The sequence below is a fragment of the Lithobates pipiens genome, unplaced genomic scaffold, assembly GCF_037356315.1.
Source record: "Lithobates pipiens isolate NorthernLeopardFrog02 unplaced genomic scaffold, aLitPip1_a1.2 Scaffold_28, whole genome shotgun sequence".
Lineage (NCBI taxonomy): Eukaryota > Metazoa > Chordata > Amphibia > Anura > Ranidae > Lithobates > Lithobates pipiens.
Window position 1 is genome coordinate 147,473,996 of NW_027507789.1, and position 22,848 is coordinate 147,496,843.

Genomic DNA, 22,848 nt, shown 5'->3' on the forward strand with positions numbered 1-22,848 from the left:
ATGTGTTTATGGGGAAAAGGACTTACTATCTGTTTTTTTCCTAGCTATTCTCTGTGTTTAATTGGGGCTATTTTATTCCAGCCCTGATGGATCCTTCCAGAATTTTGGATGCCTCGCTGCCTGCTAGGGGCCAGCCCTCTCGTAGCAGGTATTTTGTCCCTGGGTTACCTGCCAGGAGGGGGGGGAGGGGACAGTGGAACATTAGTCGTGTATGTTCCGCTAACACAGTTGTTTTTTTTTCCTTTTCAGCCTTTCTAGGTCTACCCAACGCCGGAGTTCTCACTGAGGAAGTGATTCGTCTTATCTCCCACTGCCGGCATTCCTCTTCCAGATCCAGACGTCATGATTCTCCTGCGAGAACTAGTCACCGTAGCCGGGAACCATCCCGCCCTTCCACGGCTTGCTCCAGTCATGCAGCTGAAGGATTATGTTGGGGGTGTAGGACGCATGTTCCTGCTGACAAGTCCCTTTGTGAAGCCTGCTATGTCAAGGCGACGAGCGAAAGGAGTGACTCTGACCAACAACTGAAGTCTCTGGTTGAGAAGTTGGTCAAGGACAGTTTAAAGAAATTTGAAGCCCCCCATTTGTCTCCCATAGAGTCTCCAAGGTCTCCAGGGAGGGATGTTTAGGCCCAGGACACATGGGATTCCTCTTTGCCTAGCCATCCGTCTGCTGTCCTCTCAGATAGTGAATCTGAGGAAGAAGAGACTGGTTGTGGTTTTGACTTTTCCTTGCTCCTTCCTTTGGTCAAAGCCATCAAGGAAACACTGAACTGGGAAGAGCCGGTAGTGGCTCTGGCGAAGCAAAGAAAGTTTTTTAAACAACTAAAGAAGGAGCGTATTAGCTTTCCTTTCCTCTGAGTTGGGGGAAGTAATCTCGGATGAGTAGAGCAAAGTATAGAAAAAGAATTCTCTTCTATCCAAGATTCAGAGGCTTTACCCTTTCAAGGAGGAAGAAGTTAAACATTTGGAGTCTTCCCCTCTGGTGGACGCAGCAGTAATGAGACTGGTCAGACACGTGACCCTTCCTCTAGAGGATACAGTCTCTTTTAAGGATGCTCTGGATAGGAGAATTGATTCTGACCTGAAGAGGATCTACCTTACAGCTGGCATGGCCTGTAAACCAGCTCTGGCCTTAGCGGCTCTATCTAGAGCAATGGAAGTTTGGTCTGATAGTGTTGATGAGACACTTAGAAACGTCCCAGAAGACCTTGCCAAGGGTTCTCCCATTCAAGAACTGAGGCTGGCTTCGGCTTTCTTGGGGGAGGCCTCGATTGATATTATCCGGCTGGTGGCTCGAGTTATGCTCTCCTCTGTAACTGCCAAGCGTGCCCTGTGGCTCCGTCCTTGGCTAGCTGATCCCGCTTCTAAGCAGGTTTGGTGCCGTATTCCCTTTGATGGTTCTTCCCTTTTCGGCAATAAGCTGGATAGTGCTATAACTCGGGCCACTGGGGGTAAGTCGGGGTTTCTCCCCTAGGATAGGCGTCTGCAGAGTCAAAGGAGATTGTTTCCAAGAAAGCAAGACCGTGCCAGGGAGGCATGCAGTTACAGGCCTGGACGGGAATTCTCTAGATCTTGGAGGTCCAGACAGACATCTCTCAAAAAATCTGCAAAGAGCAGTTCGATGGGGGAAAAGGAGCCTACCAATTCCTTTTTAGATCGGGCCCACCCAGACGGTCCGGGTAGGAACTCGTTTGTTCCACTTTTGGCACGTCTGGGCGGCCTCGATCCAGGATTTTTGGACCGTCAGGACGGTCTCTTTTGGGCACACTTGGACGTTCAGCAGTGTCCCCAAACTCAAATGTGTCCCCACATCCATTCCAAGGTCAGAAGAAAAAAGGCAAATTCCGTTAGCCTACATAAAATATTTGTTGGATCAAGGCGCCGCTATTCCCGTTCCAAACAACCAAAGCGGCATGGGAATGTATTCCCCTCTTTTCTTGGTCCAGAAGAAGAACGGTGCATGGAGACCTGTAATAGACTTGACGCATCTAAATTGCTTCATAAGAAAGGAGAAGTTCAAGATGGAAACTCTGTCCACGATCTAACAGTCAGTGCAGCCAGGGGACTGGCTTGTCTCAATAGATCTCAAAGACGCCTATTTCCACGTCATGGTGGCAACAGAGTTCCAACAATTTTTTCGTTTCTCCATAGGCCAGCTTCATTTGCAGTTTACTTGCCTTCCCTTCGGTCTGTCAACTTCTCCTCGTACATTCTCGAAGGTTCTGCTAGCAGTCGTGGCATTATTAAGAATCAGGAAAATCCGGTTTCATCATTACCTGGACGACTTGCTTCTTCTGGCTCAGGACAGAGATTGTCTCTTGGAACACAGGGATCAGGTCATCGCAACCCTCAAGGAATTCGGATGGCTCCTGAAATTGGAGAAAAGCCAGTTAGTTCCGTCTCTCGTGTTCCTTGGAGCTCTTTTCGACACGGCAAGAGATACCATCTCTCTGCCAGAGGAGAAGGTTGCAGTAGTGCGGGACAGGATTCGCCTGGCTCTCTTCTTCTCATTTCAGTGCTCTTCATTGCCTAAAGATCATAGGCACTATGGTGTCCACCATACCGATGGAGAAGTGGGCACAATGGAGAATGTGCCCCTTTCAGATGGGTTTCCTTCGCCAATGGTCGGGAGAGAAAGTCCAGTCCATCGATATCACTCAGACCATGAGAGGTTCCCTCCTCTGGTGGCTTCGTCGGGAGAACCTGCTGAATTGCCACTCCCTTCTTCCAATCAAATGGATCACAGTGACGTTAGATGCCAGCAACAAGGGTTGGGGGGCGCATTGTCTGTCGGAAGTGGCCCAGGGCATTTGGGACTTTCCCTCTCTGGGAATAGTGTCAAATGTTCTAGAATTACGTGCAGCCTTCCTAGCGTTGTTGGCATTTCTGCATCTGATAGTGGGAACATCCGTAGTCCTCAGGCTGGACAATACGACTGTGGTAGCCTACATAAGGAAGCAAGGGGGCACCAGAAGTCGGTCTCTGCTGTGGGAAGTAGAACCAATCATGCGTTGGGCCCAGAAGAATCTGGCCAACTTAACGGCAGCCTATGTGCCTGGAGTTCTCAACGTCCAAGCGGACTTTCTCTCACGAGTCCACTTGGACAACAACGAGTGGGCCCTTCACGAAGATGTCTTTCAGTGGGTTCTAACCCTGGGGATTTCTCCATAAGTGGATCTCTTCGCCTCCCATTACAACAGGAAGCTAACAAAGTTCTATTCGAGGTTCAAGGATCCGCAAGCCTACGGGATAGATGCCCTAACAGAGCAGTGGTGGTTCCACAAGGCATACGCCTTCCCTCCAATTCCAATTGTTTTTCAGTTTCTGAGGAGACTCAGATGGGAAGAAGTAGAGGTATTAGCAATAATTCCGCATTGGCCCAACAGGCCTTGGTTTCCTCTCCTATCTTTCCTCAGTTTCCGGGACCCGGTTCCTCTCCCATCCAGATGGGATCTGTTCTCCCAAGGCTCGATTCTCCATCCATGTCCGGCTCACCTACAGTTAAGGGCCTGGTTCTTGAGAGGGGAAGGCTGGAAGCACTAGGGTGTCCTAAGTAGGCCATTCCTACTCTCTTAAGTGCAAGGAGACGAAGCACTAATAAAGTATGTGAACGGATCTGGGCTAAGTTTGTATCCTATATGTCCTCCAGAACTAATTCCTACGCATCACCTGCAGTTCAAGACGTCTTGGGTTTTCTGCAATTAGGCTTGGACTTACCCTTCGGGTTCAAGTTTCTGCTATCTCCACATTTACAGGGGTTTCGTGGGCCAAGCATGCCCTTATCCAACAGTTCTTCAAAGGTGCAGTGAGACTGAGACCCCAGAGGAAACCCAGGTTCCCTAAATGGGACCTACCACTAGTTCTGGACTTTTTTTCTCATTTTAATAAGTCTCTTTCCATCAGAGAACTCACCTTGAAAACTGCCTTTCTGGAGGCGGTCACCTCGGCAAAGCGGGTATCAGAAATCCAGGTTCTAGGAGTCAAAGAATCCTTTCTAACATTTTTCCCGGACAGGGTGGTCCTAGTTCCAATGTTGGGGTCAAACCCTAAGGTCACCTCGGTTTTTCACGAGAATCAGGAAATCTCTCTGCCCACATTCAGGTCCTCGGGTTCCTCGAAGGTTCATCCGCTTGATGTTGGTCGCTCATTAAAGCTATACTTGGAAGTAGGGATGAGCCGAACACCCTCCGGTTCGGTTCGCACCAGAACTTTCGAACGGACCCCAAATTCGTACGAACGTTAGAACCCCATTGAAGTCTATGGGACTCGAACGTTCGAAATTAGAAGTGCTAATTTTAACGGCTAATATGCAAGATACTGTCCTAAAAAGGTTTTGGGGACCTGGCTCCTGCCCCAGGGGACATGGGTCAATGCAAAAAAAAGTTTTAAAAATGGCCATTTTGGCGGGGAGCACTGAATTTAATAACGATTAAAGTGAAAAAAAAAAAGTGAAATATTCCTTTAAATATCGTGCCTGGGGGTGTCTGTAGTATGCCTGTGAAGTGCCACGTGTTTCCCGTGTTTAGAACAGTGCCTGCACAAAATGACATTTAACGGAAATAACGTCATTTAAAACTGCTTGCTGTTTTAATGTTATATCTGGTTCCTGCAATATGGTTGAAAATCATTGAGAAAAATGGCATGGGAAGCCCTCCCTGCCCATTACCAGCCCCTTTGGGTCTTGTACGCATATTAAGGGGAACCCCGTACCCATATTAAAAAAAGGAAATGCGTGTGGCCCCCAGGCCCTATATACTCAGAACAGCAGTATACAGGTGGTGCAAACAAGACAGGGACTGTGTAGATTTGTTGTGTTAAGTTGAATCTGTTTGTAGTTTTCAACTGGTACATTTTTAAAGTGTAGCTCAATCTCCTACAACTGACTGCAAGCTCTTTTTAAAACGAGCAAGATGGTTAGCTATATAGGTGGATATAGCGGTGTATACTGCGTTCAGAGCACGCAGACAGCACGCATAATCTCCTAACACTGACTGAAAGCTCTATTTAAAACGAGCAAAGATAGTTAGCTATATAGGTGGATATAGCGGTGTATACTGCGTTCAGAGCACGCACAATCTCCTAACACTGACTGAAAGCTCTATTTAAAACGAGCAAGATAGTTAGCTATATAGGTGGATATAGCGGTGTATACTGCGTTCAGAGCACGCAGACAGCACGCACAATCTCCTAACACTGACTGCAAGCTCTATTATAAAAGATAGATATATCGCTAGCTATATAGGTGAATATAGCGGTGTATACTGCGGTCAGGGCACGCAGACAACAACCACTACAGAAGAGCAAGAACGAAAAATCGGCCGATAACGATCGGTGTATACTGTGTTTAAGGTACACAGAACACCTACTAACTGCTACAGACGCCAACACACTACACAAGGCCACCGCGCTGGCGGCCTTGTATAGTGTGGGGTGTATACTACACAGCCTGAGCTATGATTGGCCACAGGCCGGATGCCTGTGGCCAATCATGGCTCTCCTCGCTGCCGGCGCTGTGATTGGCCAAGCATGTGGGGTCACAGTGCACGCTTGGCCAATCATGAGCCAGCAATGCACTGCGCCATTGCAGTGCATTGTGGGCCGTGAGCGCCACACGAATTTGGCGCGAACGGCCCATAACGTTCGGAATTCGCCGAACGGGCGAACAGCCGATGTTCGAGTCGAACGTATGTTCGACTCGAACACGAAGCTCATCCCTACTTGGAAGCTACAGCTCCATTCTGTCAGTCGGATTTCCTGTTCGTTCTGTTCTGTGGGAAGAACAAGGGCACCAGGGCATCAGTCAGATGAATTGCGGCATGGATAGTTCAAGCAATCCAGTGGGCATACAGAGAAAAGGGCTTGGCTCCTCCTCGGGCGGTAACGGCGCATTCAACCAGTCTTTCTACCTCGTGGGCGGCCTCTCGCCATGTGGCTCCTGGCGTTATATGCAGGGCGGCTTCGTGGTCTTCAATACACACCTTTTATGTCTCATTATTGTGTTGAGCCGGCGGCTCTATCCTCAATTGACTTTTGTGTTAAAGTTTTGTCGATTGACGGTGTCAAATAAATCTTTGTTTATTCAGCATTCTGCCCACCCGGGTGTGTTTTGGCGAGTTATTTCCCACACGTTGGCTGCCATGGAGTCAGGAAAACTGAAAATTTAAGTCAAAATACTTACCGTAATTTTCCTTTCCTGATGGACTCCATGGCAGCAGGAGTTCCCTCCCAAATGGCTGGAGTAGGATAGTTACCGAACACGGCAAAGATTTATGGGAGTATCGTCCTATAGGGTAATGGAGGCGGGACTAAACCCACACGTTGGCTGCCATGGAGTCCATCAGGAAAGGAAAATTACGGTAAGTATTTTGATATAAATTTTCCGTTTTCATACCAGAAGCCCAGTGCCTGATGCTTATTTTGCTTACCGATCATCAAAATTCATTGGACAACAAAAAAATATAATAAGAATCCACAGAGGGAAACAGGCAGCATGCAAGCAAATGTCTGCATGTCCCAAGGCAGTATTTTTCAAGCAGGGTGCAGTCTGGGTTCCTTTGGCACGTCACAAGCACAGGGCCTGGTTTACCCTGGACCAGCCCAATGAGCTGCCATGGTGTGGGTGGGTTGGCACCATGTTTATGGTGACTAACTCACCTGTACTATACCAACACATGACTCTGATGCAGGGCAGGTGGTATGCAGGGCCACCCCCAGCAGTTAGACCTCCTTCAGACCATCACCATCTCTAAGGACTAGTGGGCTGCAATGTATTACATTTCTGTTCTTCGGTTTAGATAAACTTTAATGAAATGGTTGATTTTCTTTAACCTCTTTCCGACCGTGCTATAGCCGAATGATGGCTGTAGTGCGTCCGGACAGTTCCGGGAGGGCGTCAAGTGACGTCCTCCCATGATCACGCCCGCGGAAGTGCACTCTGTGATCACTGTATCCCTCAGACACTGCTGATCACAGATCGTGGTAAAGAGACAATCAGTGGCTCTTTACAATGTGATCAGCTGTGTCCAATCTATTAGTGACCAACCGATCAGCCTATTAGTGCCCATCAGTGCAGCCCATCAAAGCAGCCTATCAGTGCCCATCCCATCAGCCTATCAGTGCCCATCAGTGCTGCCTTATCAGTGCCCATAAGTGCAGCCTCATCAGTGCCCATCCATTCAGCCTATTAGTGCCCATCAGTGCAGCCTTTCAGTGCTGCCTTATCAGTGCAGCCCATCACTGCAGCCTCATCAGTGCCCATTAGTGCAGCCTCATTAGTGCCCATCCAATCAGCCTATTGGTGCCCATCAGTGCAGCCTCATCAGTGCCTATCAGTGCAGCCTGATCAGCGCACATCAGTGAAGGAGAAAAATTGTCTTTTTTTTGTTTATTTAGCAAAAAATAAAAAAACTCAGCAATGATTAAATACCACCATAAGAAAGCTCTATTTGTGTGAAAAAATTATACAAATTTAATATGGGTACAGTGTTGCATGACCACGTAATTGTCATTCAAAGTGTGACAGCGCTGAAATTTGGCCTGGGCAGGAAGGGGGTAAAAGTGCCCAGTAGGCAAGTGGTTAAAGAGGATCGATCACATTGCTCAGTCTGTTGTACAGTATCTTCACACATTTAATGGATACATGGTTTGATTACTCTTCTCGTAAATTCAAGAAGTAAAAAATAAAGTGTATGTAAAACCCAACAATGACCTTCCCTTACAGTATATGTTCCTTTTTGGTCTGTTAATTGTACCATTGAAAGCAATTTGTTATATGTGTTCAATAACTGCAGAAATCCCTATTGATCCGGACAGAAATCTAGTGCTGTCCTGTATACTCTGTGGAGGTATCTCAGGCAGTGTTAGCCGTCCTGCTTAGTTCACCTCTGTGGAATACCTTCCTTGGGTATGGAGATGAGAGGAAGAAGATCTGTAGTCACATTTCCTGTCCTGGGGTGACAATACTGTTCCTACATAGATACAGTGTGGTAAGTGAGTGTTATTACCTGGGGACAGGAAATGTGTTAAAGTGGTTGTAAACTCTTACAGACCAATTTGACCTACAGGTAAGCCTAGATTAAGGCTTACCGGTAGGTCCAAGAAATATCTCCTAAACCTACACAGTTTAGGAGATATTTGCAAATGACTGGCACCAAGGACGTTTTTAGGGCAGGGAAAAAGGGGCAGCTGCCCTGGGCCCTGTCCCCTGTCATGGTTGTGGGGCCCAAAGCAGCTGCCTCATACTTGCCAACTATCCCAGTTTAAATTCCCTTGTCCCATGAGTTTTTAGTCCTGTGCTGTGTCCCAATATCTCAGTGTGAAGTGCTGGTACCAATGCTGCCCAGCTCTTCCCTATTAGTACAGATGACTCACCTGCAGACCCTGTGTTTACATGTAAATTACTGGCATTCATATGTAAATAGGGGCGGCAGACGGCAATCATATGTATATCATACCCCCCTGAGGTCATAGCCACAGTAATCTCTAGCAACCAATCCACAAGCAGAAATCATGGGCTGTAACCTCTAGCAACTAATCAGTGAGCCGTAATGTGTGCTGTAACCTCTAGCAACCAGTCAGTGAGCGGTAATGATACACTGTAACCTCTGGCAACCAATTGCAATCGCTGCCTGATCTGATACAGTAAAATGATTTTGAGTCTAGCTACTATTTATTGTATGTCTCAGAGCAACTAGAGAGCGAAACTGCATGGGGGCCCCAAGAAAAGTTTTGCCTGGGGTCCAATCAATATTTAAAGACGGCCCTGACTGGCACCGATGTCTAACGTGCATGCGTCATAGACAGTGGCTCGCAGGCGCACTAAGCATGCCGTTGCTAACGGCAATCATGCAGTTAGTGGCGGCTCCCGCACACATGCACGGAGTTGACGTCATCACGGCTCCGGCCAGTCACAGCGCTGGAGCCGTGATACCCGGAAGTCACTCTGGGTATCATGGTGGCGTCGGAGGAGGATGACGAGGGTCGCTTCGGGGGGCTTCCATCTCAGGTAAGTTATTCATAATGAATAATCATTATGCCTTTGCCTTGCAGGGTCTATTTTTATTTTCATGTTTAGTAAGGCTTTACTTCCTCTTTAATGGCAGGATCACCAAGTGAAAATATTAGAGAAAACGATAACTAATGCAATAACCACCTCTTAGGCTGGCAAGATGCGAAATATTATATTTTTATTCTTGAGTTTCAATACTTTATATCGGCAGATCAGTACATCTTCTTTCTTCTAAACTTTTATTACTGTTATCTCTTTGATGTTTTTACAGATTTTGTAAACTATGCTGTAACTGTTGAGCCAAAGTGGCATTAGGCAGATATCCAGAATAAAAAGTTTTTCTCTTGTGCCTTCTAGGTGTGTGCCATTTATCAGACTGTGCCATGTCGAGAGCTGGGAATGGTATTGAGGTGACTTATAAGTTAATTTCTCTATGTAATCTCATGTGTGGGACCTGTGAGGATAGACTATGGGGGACTCTGACTGATAAAGGTGCCAGCTCTGGAGCTATCAGTGGTAGGTCACTGATACATTGGCGTGTGCAAGGGGCTTGCCAGATGTGCCTGGGCACGTCCTAATCCTGGGGTTGGCAACCCATCAATTGTGATCTACCTGCTGATCCTTCCTTACTGACTCCCAGAACCTGGACAGGAGGGACAGCGGGGAGTGGAATATAGTGGAACCGATCTGTGCTTGTGAATAAAAATTCAACAGTCTTCTACTAATAAATGTAGTACTTTCCCCTTCCTTATAAAACAGACCTGCTAGTTTTGGGTGGCGCTCATAATGAATATTTTGAGGCATGATACATTGCTCTATACAGTATTAGTATATTAGTCCTATACAGTATTTATGGCTAGATTGTAAAACCTGATCAGGTTGTTATAAGTACTTGGGAACAAATAGATGTAGCAGTAATGGGTCAGTGCACAGGGGTCAGAACACACCCCAGGTATGCAGTCTTCTATATGCCCATTGACCTGCATGCCAGCCACTGCTTGTGTTGTTTTATAGGGTGTTGGCACTGCGTAGATCATCACTCAGGCCTCTCCTTCCTCTCCGTGAGATATCAAGTAATCTATAATTGCCTCAATAACTGGTTTTACAAGTTCTGCCAGGGCGACAGCAACTTCCTTCTTCCAAATCGCGGCTCTGTGTCCGGTTTCTTTCCCTTAATTTCATAAATGATTAAACAGGCCATAAAGTGCCAAGAAAACAAAAGAATCTTTCCCAGCAAAATGAGGATTTGAAGTAAAACAAGACACTGCTTTAAAACCCAACTCCAGTTTGTTTTTTAAGTTTTTAATTATATTGGAAAGGTTTACTGTCATGTTTATGTGCTGTGTATATAGGACACGCCTTTTGGCTTCTTTTCCTTCCTTAATTAGAAAAACAATAAAAACGCATCCAGTCTGATTGCCTTATTTAAAGTGACCCTTTCACTTTACAAGAGTTGCTGAGGAAAGCTATCCCTGTAAAAGAAGAGTGCATATTAGACAATAGAATAGTAATTATATGACAGTCACTTTAAAGCCAACGTTTAGTCAAAATTAAAAAAAAAGATTAAAAAATCAGCACAAAGGACTTTAGTTACTGTTAATCCTGATGTGCGGCTGGACAAATGGAAAAGGAATGGCGCCTTCTAAGTGTAGTAAAACGGTGAATTTTAATAAAATTTAAAAAAATCAATACACTCACAAAATTGGTTCATAGATGGGCATTGTAATAATTTCAGCATCCGCTAGTCGCCATCAGAGAGGAGAGGCCATCAGCTGTAAATCCGTCAGAGGGATAGATGATGTGGATGGTCCCAGGCCTGGAAACACCGCTGGATACGATGTTTCCGGTGGTTGTGGAGCGCAAACGCTGTACTGGTGCCTAGTGTTTGTGCTCCACAACCCCCGGAAACATTGTATCCAGCGGTGTTTCCAGGCCTGGGACCATCCACATCATCTATCCCTCTGCCGGATTTACAGCTGATGGCGTCTCCTCTCTGATGGCGACTAGCAGATGCTGAAATTATTACAATGCCCATCTATGAACCACTTTTGTGAGTGTATTGATTTTTTAAAATTGTATTAAAATTCACCGTTTTACTGCACTTAGAAGGCGCCATTTTCCATTTGTCTTTTTCAGAGCACTTTTTACATTTCTACTCGGAACTGGCAGCCCCCCTATGGACAGTTTTTTTTTTTTTTTTTTTTTTTTTTTTTTTTTTTTTTAATTATTTTAACTATTTTAATTATTTTACCTTATACTTCATGGACATTACTGACTGTAACAGCCCATTGTGGTCATTTATACTATTTATACTCGATGTTCGTTCCCATTCAACACTCTATGAGTTTGTTTACTAGTCATATTCAAAGTGTGTCATATTATATTTTGTTTCTTTGTGCTGCTGGATCCTACTTCCCTTTAAATCTTCATACTCCAACCCCCACCTTACCCCTGCCACCATTGATAACCGCAGAACTTTTTTGTCAAGGGTGGCATCATTTTAAGGTCACACCTGCTCCACCCCCTTTTGACAGTGTCATGAAGGGGAGGGGCTTAGTCATCATATAAAGTGCAGGCATGCAAAGGTTTGAGAAACCTGATGCAAAAGCTTAATAGAAGGATCAAGCTGCCATTGTCTGATTAGCAATTTCTAATCTGTTTTTAACCACTACCCTGCCCTGCCCTTAAACATGCCCTCATAGATTATCTCATGAAATGACACTGTCAAATGATTTATGCAGAATTAAGTTTCAGAAATAAATATTAACAACAACTTTAACAATATTAACATAAAGCATATCAGTGCCGCCTCATCAGTGCAGCTTATCAGTTCCGCCTCATCAGTGCAGCTTATCAGTTCCACCTCATCAGTGACCATCAATGCAGTTTATCAGTTCCGTCTCATCAGTGACCATCAGTGCAGCCTATCATTGCCCATCAGTGCAGCCTATCATTGCAGCATATCAGTATCCATCAATGCAGCTTATCATTGCCCATAAGTGCAACCTCATCAGTGCCCAGCAATGAATCGGGTAGTAGTTGCGGCTCCCTGGGCTCTTTGCCCAGGGAGCCCTGTAAACCAAGCCATCTGCGGTGTTAGATTGCACGGTTCTCAGTGTTGCAGGGACGGATGCTGCATTCACCTAGGTAAGTGTGATTGGGGGGGGGGGGGGGGGGGAAGTCCATATTTCTCTTTTAATAGATGGGTAGTCGTAAAGTTATGGCTGATCAATATACAGTGCCTGGAAAAGTATTCCTACCCCTTGAAATTTTCCACATTTTGTCATGTTACAACCAAAAACTTAAATGTATTTTATTGGGATTTTATGTGATAGACCAACACAAAGTGGCACATAATTGTGAAGTGAAAGGAAAATGATAAATGGTTTTCAATTTTTTTTACAAATAAATATGTGAAAAGTTTGGGGTGCATTTGTATTCAGCCCCCCCGAGTCAATACTTTGGAGAACCACCTTTCACTGTAATTGCAGCTGCAAGTCTTTTTTAAGGATGTCTCTACCAGCTTTGCACGTCTAGAGAGTGACATTTCTGCCTATTCTGCTTTGCAAAATAGCGCAAGCTCTGTCAGATTGGATGGAGAGCATCCGTGAACAGCAATTTTCAAGTCTTGCCACAGATTCTCAATTGGATTTAGGTCTGGACTTTGACTGGGCCATTCTAACACATGAATATGTTTTGATCTAAACCATTCCATTGTAACTCTGGCTGTATGTTTAGGGTTTTTGTCCTGCTGGAAGGGGAACCTCCTCTACATTCTCAAGTCTTTTGTAGACTCCAACCGGTTTGTCTCTCAGATTGTCCTGTATTTTGGCTCCATCCATCCATCAACTCTGACCAGCTTCCCTGTCCCTGCTGAAGAAAAGCATCCCCACAACATGATGCTGCCACCACCATGTTTCACGGTGGGGATGGTGTGTCCAGGGTGACATAGCATTTTGCTTTTTGGCCAAAAAATTTAATTTAGGGCCACAAAGTTCAAGCTGACCAGAGCACTTTCTTCTACATGTTTACTGTGCCCCCCCACATGACTTCTCACAAACTGCAAACAGGACTACTTATGGCTTTCTTTCAACAATGGCTTTCTTCTTGCCACCCTTCCATAAAGGCCAGATTTGTGGAGTCCACGACTAATAGTTGTCCTGTGGACAGATTCTCCCACCTGATCTGTGGATTTCTACAGCTCCTCCAGAGTTACCATGGGCCTCTTGGCTGCTTCTCTGATTAATGCTCTCCTTGCCTGGCCTGTCAGTTTAGGTGAACTGCCATGTCTTGGTAGGTTTTCAGTTGTGCCATACTCTTTCCATTTTTGGATGATGGATTGAACAGTGCTCCATGAGATGTTCAAAGCTTGGGATTATTTTTTTATAACATAACCCTGCTTCAAAATTCTCCACAACTGTATCCCTGAGATGTCTGGTGTGTTCCTTGGCCTTTATGATGCTGTTTGTTCACTAAGGTTCTCTAACAAACCTCTGAGGGTTTCACAGAACAGCTGTATTTATACTGAGATTAAATTACACACAGGTGGACTCTATTTACTAATTAAGTGACTTCTGAAGGCAATTGGTTCCGCTATATTTTAGTTAGGGGTACCAGAGTAAAGGGGGCCGAATACAAATACACAACACACTTTTCAGATATTTATTTGTAAAAAAAAAATTGAAAAACATTTATCATTTTCCTTCCGCTATCACATAAAACCCCAATAAAATACATTTATGTTTTTGGTTGTAACATTACAAAATATGTAAAATGTCAAGGGGTATAAATACTTTTTCAAGGCACTGTAGATGTAGGAACCTATAGTCACTTGTTCTGGTCTTGCCTACAGATCCTTGGCTATTGGTCCAACATCCTAGTTTCTATCACTTCTAAAATGCATATAACCCTACAGTTGAATCCTGTCTTGCTACTTTTAGGTATTGACCATGATGCACATCTCTTCCACCCTCTTAAACTTTTTGATATTTTACCTACTACATTATATCAGAAGAGATAATTTGGCACCAACTATCAATGTAGGAAAAATCCATTGCCAATGTAGTACAGATGTACAACCTAACAAATCAAAAATTGCTGCAGACATTCAAGCAACTTGGGCCCAATGTTGGAGTAGAAAGATGTCCTCCTTCCCATCCTTTCTTTCAGCCATTGCCCATCAATAAATGCAGCCTGACTGTGCCCATCAATAAATGCAGCTTGACTGTGCCCATCAAATGCAGCTTGACTGTGCCCATCAAATGCAGCTTGACTGTGCCCATCAAATGCAGCCTGACTGTACCCATCAATTGCAGTATCACTGTGCCCGTCACATGCAACCCCGCTGTGCCCATCAAATGCAGCCTCACCAGTGCCCATCAAATACAGCCTCACTGTGGCCATAAATAAATGTAGCCTCACTCTGTCCATAAATAAATAAATGCAGCCTCACTGTGCCCATCAATGCAGCCTCACTGTGCCCATCAATGCAGCCTCACCAGTGCCCATCAATAAATGCAGCCTGACTGTGCCCATTAATAAACGCAGCCTGACTGTGCCCATTAATAAACGCAGCCTGACTGTGCCCATCAATAAACGCAGCCTTACTGTGCCCAATAAATGCAGCCTTACTGTGCCCATCAATAAATTCAGCCTTACTGTGCCCATCAATAAACGCAGCCTGACTGTGCCCTTTAAATGCAGTCTGGCTGTGCCCATCAATAAACGCAGCCTGACTGTGCCCATCAAATGCAGCCTGGCTGTGCCCATCAAATGCAGCCTCCCAAATCCCAATTGCCTGAATCACACACAGCAGGCATCCCCTGCTGTGTCACAGAGTTTTGATATGGATATCCCGGCACGCCCATCCTTCTCTCCCTCCTTCTCCAGCAGCCGCTGTAACAAAGTCCCGCCTCCTACACTGATCCAATGGCGGGAAACTGAAGTAGTGTACCGCTTATCACAGTGGTGAGCGGCTGCCCTGGCATTTCAGATGCAAGCTCTGTGACAAGCAGAGAGGAGGGAGGGAAGGGAGGACTATGATAGATGACATCATCAATACAGTCACATCATCATCAATACAGTCACATCATCATCAATACAGTCACGATTCAGCCTTTCTCAGCGACGATGCTGAATCGCAATGCATCAGTACGATTACACCCCTAGTGTTTACTACTCTCTGTTTATTTGCTAGATAGATTCACCTACGCTTTTCACTTTTGTTATATTGGAAACATTCAATTTTTGTGTTGTGAATGTCAGATATGTGCACATTTATTTTCGCCTGCAGAAGTGTTTTCAAGCATGTACAAATAATTGCATATGTTCACTGTATTCTAACCGTGATCAGACCAATATTAAATTCTATAGTCAAAGCGAGAGGACTGTGACCCAAAAACATCAACTAACAGTTGATCACTGTCATTTGACACTGATCACCTGACAAAGCTGCTTTGATATGTCTTGTTCGGGTTCTTGCTGTCCTGGTATAGAGAAGGATACAGAGGACATCCTGAGCTCAAGCCTTTTGGACCTATGTATTATTTGCGATATCATCATCCATATGTGATAGGTGTAGTCTCTTGCCGCAAATATGCCAATCAATTGACGATGAGTGGACTTGTTGGCTGAAGTTGGAAGTGCAAGTTGGAGAGACCACACGTGGGGATGTAGTGTGGCACCCAGGGTGGGGACACTGAACAGGAATGAAGAGTTGAAGCCAAACTACTGGTTGGGAATTATCACAGACTGAGGGTGCAAGCACTACAGTAAATCCCAAGTCCATTACCGTAGCAGCATAATTTGTCTTTAAAGGGGCGAAAGAGTACTGCCATGCTTGCTAACACATTGCCTTGTCCTATGTAACAGTTGGAGAACTGTGATGTAGAGATGCAATGGAACTGTCAATTTATCACCCCTCTACTTAAGAAAAAGATGTTTTGATTTAGTAACAACAATTGGTCAGATTTACTTGTGAGAAGAGTTCTTCTTCTACAGTGAATGGGAATGGAGAACGAAGTGTAACCCTCAGGTTAACCTTCTGGGCCATGAAGAGTTATGCCATGTACACATGACCGGACTTTCTGGCAGACTAGGTCCGACGGTCTTCCCGATTCGAACGTGATGACGTACGACCGGACTAGAATAAGAAAGTTCATAGCCAATAGCTGCCCTACAGTCGGTTTTCTTCCATCGGACTAGCATACAGACAAACTGATTTTTCCACCGGACTAGAGTCTGTCGGAAAGATTTGAAACATGTTCTTAATCTAAAGCCCATCTGATTTTTCAACAGCAAAGGTCCGATGAAGCCCACAGACGGTCGAATTGTCTGACAGATTCCTTCCGTTGGACCTTTGCTGTCAAAGTCCGGTCATGTGTACACAGCATAAGAAGTAAAAGGAGGTTCTGTTGGGGGGGTAGACTGATGTCTGTATGGTTTCCTCTTCTAGCCCTCCTTGAGATTGCATGCTCCATGAGCAGGTCCCTCCCGTCCCTTCTGTATTGTAATTGTACTGTCCCCCTTCTACATTGTAAAGCGCTGCGCAAACTGATGACACTATATAAATCCTGTGTAATAATAATAAGCAGCAGGGTCCCTACATTAGGGCCTGTTGTGTAACGGAACTCTCCTAGGAACCGTGGCCTGGACCACAGTATGTGAGGCCTCTAAATGTATACAGTGGCTTCCCTCAATGCCTTTAGACTGTCCCTTGTGCTTAATTTAGCATTTTGCTTTTGTAATTGGATTCGAGGATTAACAAATCTGTGCCTTTGCAAATAAGCCTTATGAGTTAATTTGCTTTCCTCCCCCTATTTTTTTGTCTTACATGCTAGCTGGTGAGCAGAATCATATACTGGCATCTTACAACTCATAGGGGTTCCATTGGTGAGTTTATCCTGCCAGAGTTACTAGAACAGATGTTACAAAGCCAAGTCTGGGAGGTTGCTTTACTAAAGGCAAATATACTGTGCGCATTTAAGTGCAGTTGCTCTAGATCCGAGGGGAAGCTCTGCTGGTTTCTATCATGCAATTTTATTTTTCTTGCATGTGATTGAGTATTTCTTGCAAAGTGAAGTTTTATTTAATTTACTAAGTGCACTTGAAGAGCATAGTATATTTGCCTTTAGTAAATTAACCCCATAGTGTCACTAGTGAGTGAACCGGTTTTCCATTATGTACAACCAATGCAGCTGCAGAAAAGTGAAACCAAAATGAGAGTTTTCACGAATGGTGTCCCCAAGTATTATGTCGCTAGACAATTCCAGGAACTGGTATCCTTTTAATATGAAATCTATATTTTATAGATTTCTGGAAGCACCTGGCATTTTCAGAAGAAGATTTTTGGAACTTCACCTTCATATTTTGGGCATTGTAGAATTGCAGTGCTTTCATACCTCTTCTCTTGTATTGTTCAGGTACCTGGAGGGCCGAGTGTTTGTGGTAGAAGTACTGCCAGACAGCCAGGCTGAAGTAGATGAAGTCGTTCTTGCAGGAGACATTATTGATGAAATTAATGGAGTCTCACTACGTCATGCATATAATGGCCAGGTGAGGATTATGGGATTAGTCTGATTAATGCAGAGTGAGCGTTGTAAGCATTGTGTGGCAGTAGTACCCACTTCTCTTATTTCATGACCCTTATGGTAGACTTTTGTTCCAACTGTACAAGGTACAATCAGCACTATTAGACCTCGTGCCCATGGCGTATAAAAAGTTTCAAAATGCTCACCGTTGCTCAAACCTGGATGTCTTCAGTTTTGCTGTGCAGATGGATGAGGCTTACAATGTTTAAATTGCACACAATCCATGTAAAGGGATTAACTCCATGCCCAAGTTTACTGTGTACAGTTAGTGTACAGCCATTGCGGAAACACGACTGCAATTTATGTTGTATGGCCTTAGGATGAACTGCTGTTGTGTAGTCTATATTGACCATATACTTACACTAGATAATGGCAGCTGTAGTCTGATTGGTGACCACAATATAGACAGCTTTCTTAGGCAATAGTTTTTTACATGACTGCTAAGATTCTAGGTTCTCAAGACAGGCAAAGGACTAAGAATGACAAATATTTTTTTCCCCTTTCTTTGGTAACTTTGGAATTTTGCTTATAAATATTTCACTTTTATGATTGAGTTGAGAACTTCGCTCCTATTCATATGTGCACCAGGTTGAATTTAAAGTTAAAGGGTAACTCCACTTTCATGGGAAATAAAAAATAACAAATAAAGAAAAAAGAAAAATGGCGTGTAATTGAATGTTACTAACCACTTGCAAAGCTTTGAGGAAGGATATCGCAGCTAGCTGCCATAACCTCGGTATCCCTGTGTTCGGCTGACTACAAGATAAAAGTGGTCTCTGCGATGGATCACCGCAAGATCACTTTTATCGGCGGCGGGAGAGGTGCCCTCCACCGCTTACTGGAGTCTTCGGCAGTGGCGGGGGCGATCCAGTCCTCTCACTAGCTGTCCACCGATCTCCATGACACTGCAGGGCGGAAGCAACGTCAAAAGTCACTTCCGCCCATAGCTCTTAAAGGGACATTTTTTTTAAATGACAATTTCTTTTTTTTATTGCATTTTAGTGTAAATATGAGACCTGAGGTCTTTTTGACTCCAGATCTCATATTTAAGAGGTCCTGTCATGCTTTTTTCTATTACAAGGGATGTTTACATTCCTTGTAATAGGAATAAAAGTGACACAATTTTTTTAATTTTTTTAAACGGTGTAAAAATAAAAAGGTAAAATAAATAAGAGCTTGCGTGCAGAAGCGAAAGCATACGTGAGTAGCAACCGCATTTGAAAACAGTGTTCAAACCACACATGTGAGCTATAATTCTATCCCTAGAGCGCCTCTATAATTCAAAACGTGCAACCTGTACAATTTTTCAAACGTCTCCTATGGAGATTTTTAAGGGTAAAAGTTTGTCGTTATTCCACGAGCGGGCACAATTTTGAAGCGTGACATGTTAGGTATCAATTTACTTGGCGTAACATTATCTTTCACAATGTAAAAAAAAAAATTGGGCTAACTTGTCTTATTTTGTAATTTAAAAAAGTGTATTTTTTCCAAAAAAAAAGTATGCTTGTAAGACCGCTGCGCAAATACAGTGTGACAAAGTATTGCAACGGTCGCTATTTTATTCTCTAGGGTTTTAGAAAAAAATGTATAATGTTTGGGGGTTCTAAGTAATTTTCTAGCAAAAAAAAAAACAGTTTTTAACTTGTAACATCACATCTAATAAAGAGGCCCGGTCATTAAGTGGTTAAAAATTACCTTTCCTTTTCAATCTGCAGCTCTGTAATTTTCTCAAAATGCAATGCAATATGGCTACCTGGAGGTGTCCTGTACACAGAATGTATAGAGAACACCCACCAGATATGTAATTTCCTGTTTGTGTGATTGACTCACATATTTTTCCATAAGTCTGCCCTAAGATACAAGTCAGATTTCAGGCATTCCCTGCAAGAAAAATTTCATTTTTGGTGAGATACTTTCAATAGGAAATCACGACCAAAGGGATGCCGGCCCAGCGTTTTTACGAATTGGAGCCCTGCAGGCGCAGTAGCTGATTGATAATTATGAAACCACTCCCATTAGACTCGCTTTCCCACTTGGACACAGGCAAACACACAGGGATTTCTTTAGAATAACAAAAGGTAGGAATCTGCAACAAAGTTTGTTAAAAACCTTGTAATGTACATGGATCACCCAGAGGGGAATGTTTTTTTTTTTCTCAACAAAAATTGAGTTACGCTTTAAACTTTGGGCAATCTGCTGATGAACTAGGGGTTGAAGGAAAGGAAAATTGCTCAATTTTCCCCATCAACACTGACTGTGTTGATCCCTCACTCTGACTGTGAATCCCTTCCACTGCACCATTGTATTCTGACAGCGGGAGGTTTCCCAGCCTTTAGAATACAATGGCTCCAGCTGGTAGCTATAGCTGCCAACAGTGATTGAATGTATAAAAAAAACCAACAGGCTGGTTGTACTGAAGTCGATTGGTAGATTGACTTTAGTACAACCAACTGCTCATAGATGGATTGAAATGTGGCCAGTTCATGCTAAACTTTGATCTGTCTATTGTTTCCTTAAATCTGAGTTTCACCCAAAAGGAGAAGTTCTGCTTTAAGTCCTCCTCTCCTCCTTCCTCTACCACATTTGGCAGGTAATTTTTTTTCAGGGGGCAGTGGGTATCTATCTTTAACAAGTACTTGCTCCCACTTCCTCTTTAATCGCCTTGGTGCTCCAATGCAAAATTCTTCCCCCCACCTTCCTGCAGTCTTCCCGCAGCACTATGATTTTTCTCCAGGAAAAACCCACTAGTGCATGGCCACTTAAGTAAAAACCAGCTACTTACAGTAGTTGCATTAATCCATGCATTTTATATCTGTACAGAGTTCTGGTTTATACTTTGTTAATGTGCCTGTTGTTTACGTAGCTCAATAACTCAATTACACACAGCTAATAAGATGATTGATTCGCACCCCCTTCTACCTCTCTCTCTTTCTGCTCTGTATGACTTCTTAAAGTAGAATTCCAGTTTTCATTTGAAAATGATTATTGAATGATTCATTGATACAGGCTGGCACAGTACTAGGTAAAGTGAAGGGGGAGCCTCTAGTATTCCGGATAATCCGCTGGTGCTGGAAAGACGGGGAAGTGTTCCGTCCCCTAATCCCTTACATAAGAGCTATTCAGGAGCGGTTCTCAAACTTTCAACTCCAGCAGAGGCCCAGAAACCAGGAGAGCGACCAAGATCGTCCCCAGCAGGACGGCAGGTGACACCTTGATGGTGGCGGTGGAGGGTGACCTCTCTGAATTCCACTATTTAACACTTTTATTTTGCATTTCCTCCACAGACTTCTGTATTTTGTCAAGTATCTTGGACATGCTAATGTTGGAATGGTAAGTAGAGATTTTATGTTTAGTACTTTGTTGTTGGATTGCTTACCACAGATCAAAAACATTTTAAAATGTAGCTAAAGCCATTTTTTATTTTTTTTGGATACATGGGTGAAAGGTCAAATCCTCTGTGAAGTTGTTACTGATGCCTGTATTCACACTGGGGAAATGTACTCTTTCCATGTGTCTTGCTGGCTGCTGTCATCGGGAGAGAAAGTGGGAAGAAAAAATATCCAACATTTTTGAGTTGTCACCAGAACAGGAGCTTGTTCTGGGGACAACTGTCTAAGTGGGTGTTTACCTCATTTTGGATAGATTTTCCCTCACTTCCTGTTGTGTCTACATGGTAATTAGTGAAGAGAAATGTTCTCAATAGGAAAAGGAAGAGTGTGACATAAGGGGGGCTACTGCTGTTAGTAGGGTCTGTGACTGCTGGAGGACACTAAAGAGTCAGGTCTCTGCTAGAGAAAGGAGCAATAGGAACATCTCTGTCAACTTTTTAGTTCAAGGGGTCCCTCAGAAAGGAGATAGGACTGAGGAAAGTGACGTAACACAATCTGAGAGCAAAAAGGACACACTTGAGGTGCAGAATGTGAATTGGAGTGGAATATCATTGCCAAGGAAAGGCTTCTATCGGACTAGGAATCAGAATTCCCAGGGTGCGTGAATACCAACGAAACCTGGAAGATGCACAATGAGGTGCAGTAATATCACAAGGGTGAGTGGGGTCAACTAAAGGTGGGGCCCTACTCAAGGCTCCAGAGTGGGGGCAGCAGAGGAAAACCATTCAAACTGAGAAGAGATCAACTAGCAAGGGACCCAGCAGGATGAACAAACGTTCCCCCCACTTATAAAAGTGGGGGCACACCTTCATGCAGAAGTCTGAGTGGATAAAGTACCTCTAGGTTCTAGAGCTGTGGCTTTGTCAGAAGGTAGATTCTGATCACCTACGAGGTATAACTGCAGTAGTAGATGAAGGTTGGGGTTTCTCTGCCCTAGTCACAGATCTCCTGGGTTGAGGCAGGAACACAGAATGGCCACCAGTGTCCTTGGGAATGACAATGTCAAGGGCAGATCCAAAAAGACATCCTTTCTTTTATGGGCAAGTTAGATGTCCCTTGAGTATATTCTTGGCAGCCCAGGTAGGCTACCAGATTGCCCGTTGCATACAGTTAGGTCCATATATATTTGGACACGGGCACAATTTTATTTATTTTTTCAGGTATTTACCAAAACATATTCAAGCTATAGATATATAATGGATATGAGCTGAAAGTGCACACTCTCATGTTTAATTTGAGGGTATGTACATCCAAATCGGAAGAAGGGTTTAGCAATTACAGCTCTTAAAGGAGTTGTAAAGTCTAAAAGTTTTTTCTCTTAACGCATTCCTTGCATTAATGTAAAAAAATGTTTAGGTGTCAGCATCACCCCCTTAACTTACCTGAGACCTCATTCGATATAGCGCCTTGTATATCTGCAGCTCTTCTCTCCCCTCACTTCTGTGTTTCACTGGCTTTGCTGGCCATTGCCTCCCAGTGCTGTCAATCAAAGCCAGTGATGAGGAAGCGGGGGGGGGGGGGCATGGCCTAGTCCTGCTGTGTGTGTCAATGGATGCAGCAGAGGGACTTGGGAGTGAGCACACGAGTGCCCCCATGGGAAGCAACTTCCTGTATGGGCACTGGCCAGAGAGGAGGGGCCAGGAGCGCTGGCGGGGGACCCGAAAAGTGGAGGTTCCCGGTCACTCTGTGTGTTTCCATTGCACAGAGTAGGTAAGTATAGACATGTATGTTTGTTTGTTTGTTTTTTTTTTTTTTTTTTTTTTTTATGTACCTTTACAAGAAGAGCCATCCCACCCTTTTCAAGGGACCAAAAGTAATTGGACAATTTAATCAAAAACTGTTTCATGGCCAGGTGTAGGCTA

At 44.1% G+C, this 22,848-nt stretch overlaps 1 protein-coding gene across 2 annotated transcripts in view; it reads left to right on the plus strand.

The window, feature by feature from the left end:
• The window catches only part of LOC143935654 (uncharacterized), a 112,263-nt gene that overhangs the window by 54,837 nt on the left and 34,578 nt on the right, over positions 1-22,848 (plus strand). For both annotated transcript variants that reach the window (XM_077459682.1, XM_077459681.1), the window contains exons 8-11: positions 9,367-9,419; positions 17,430-17,562; positions 20,604-20,800; positions 20,882-20,927. In XM_077459682.1, coding sequence (XP_077315808.1) covers positions 9,367-9,419; positions 17,430-17,562; positions 20,604-20,800; positions 20,882-20,927 — 429 coding nt within the window. The remainder of the gene's footprint in view (positions 1-9,366; positions 9,420-17,429; positions 17,563-20,603; positions 20,801-20,881; positions 20,928-22,848) is intronic.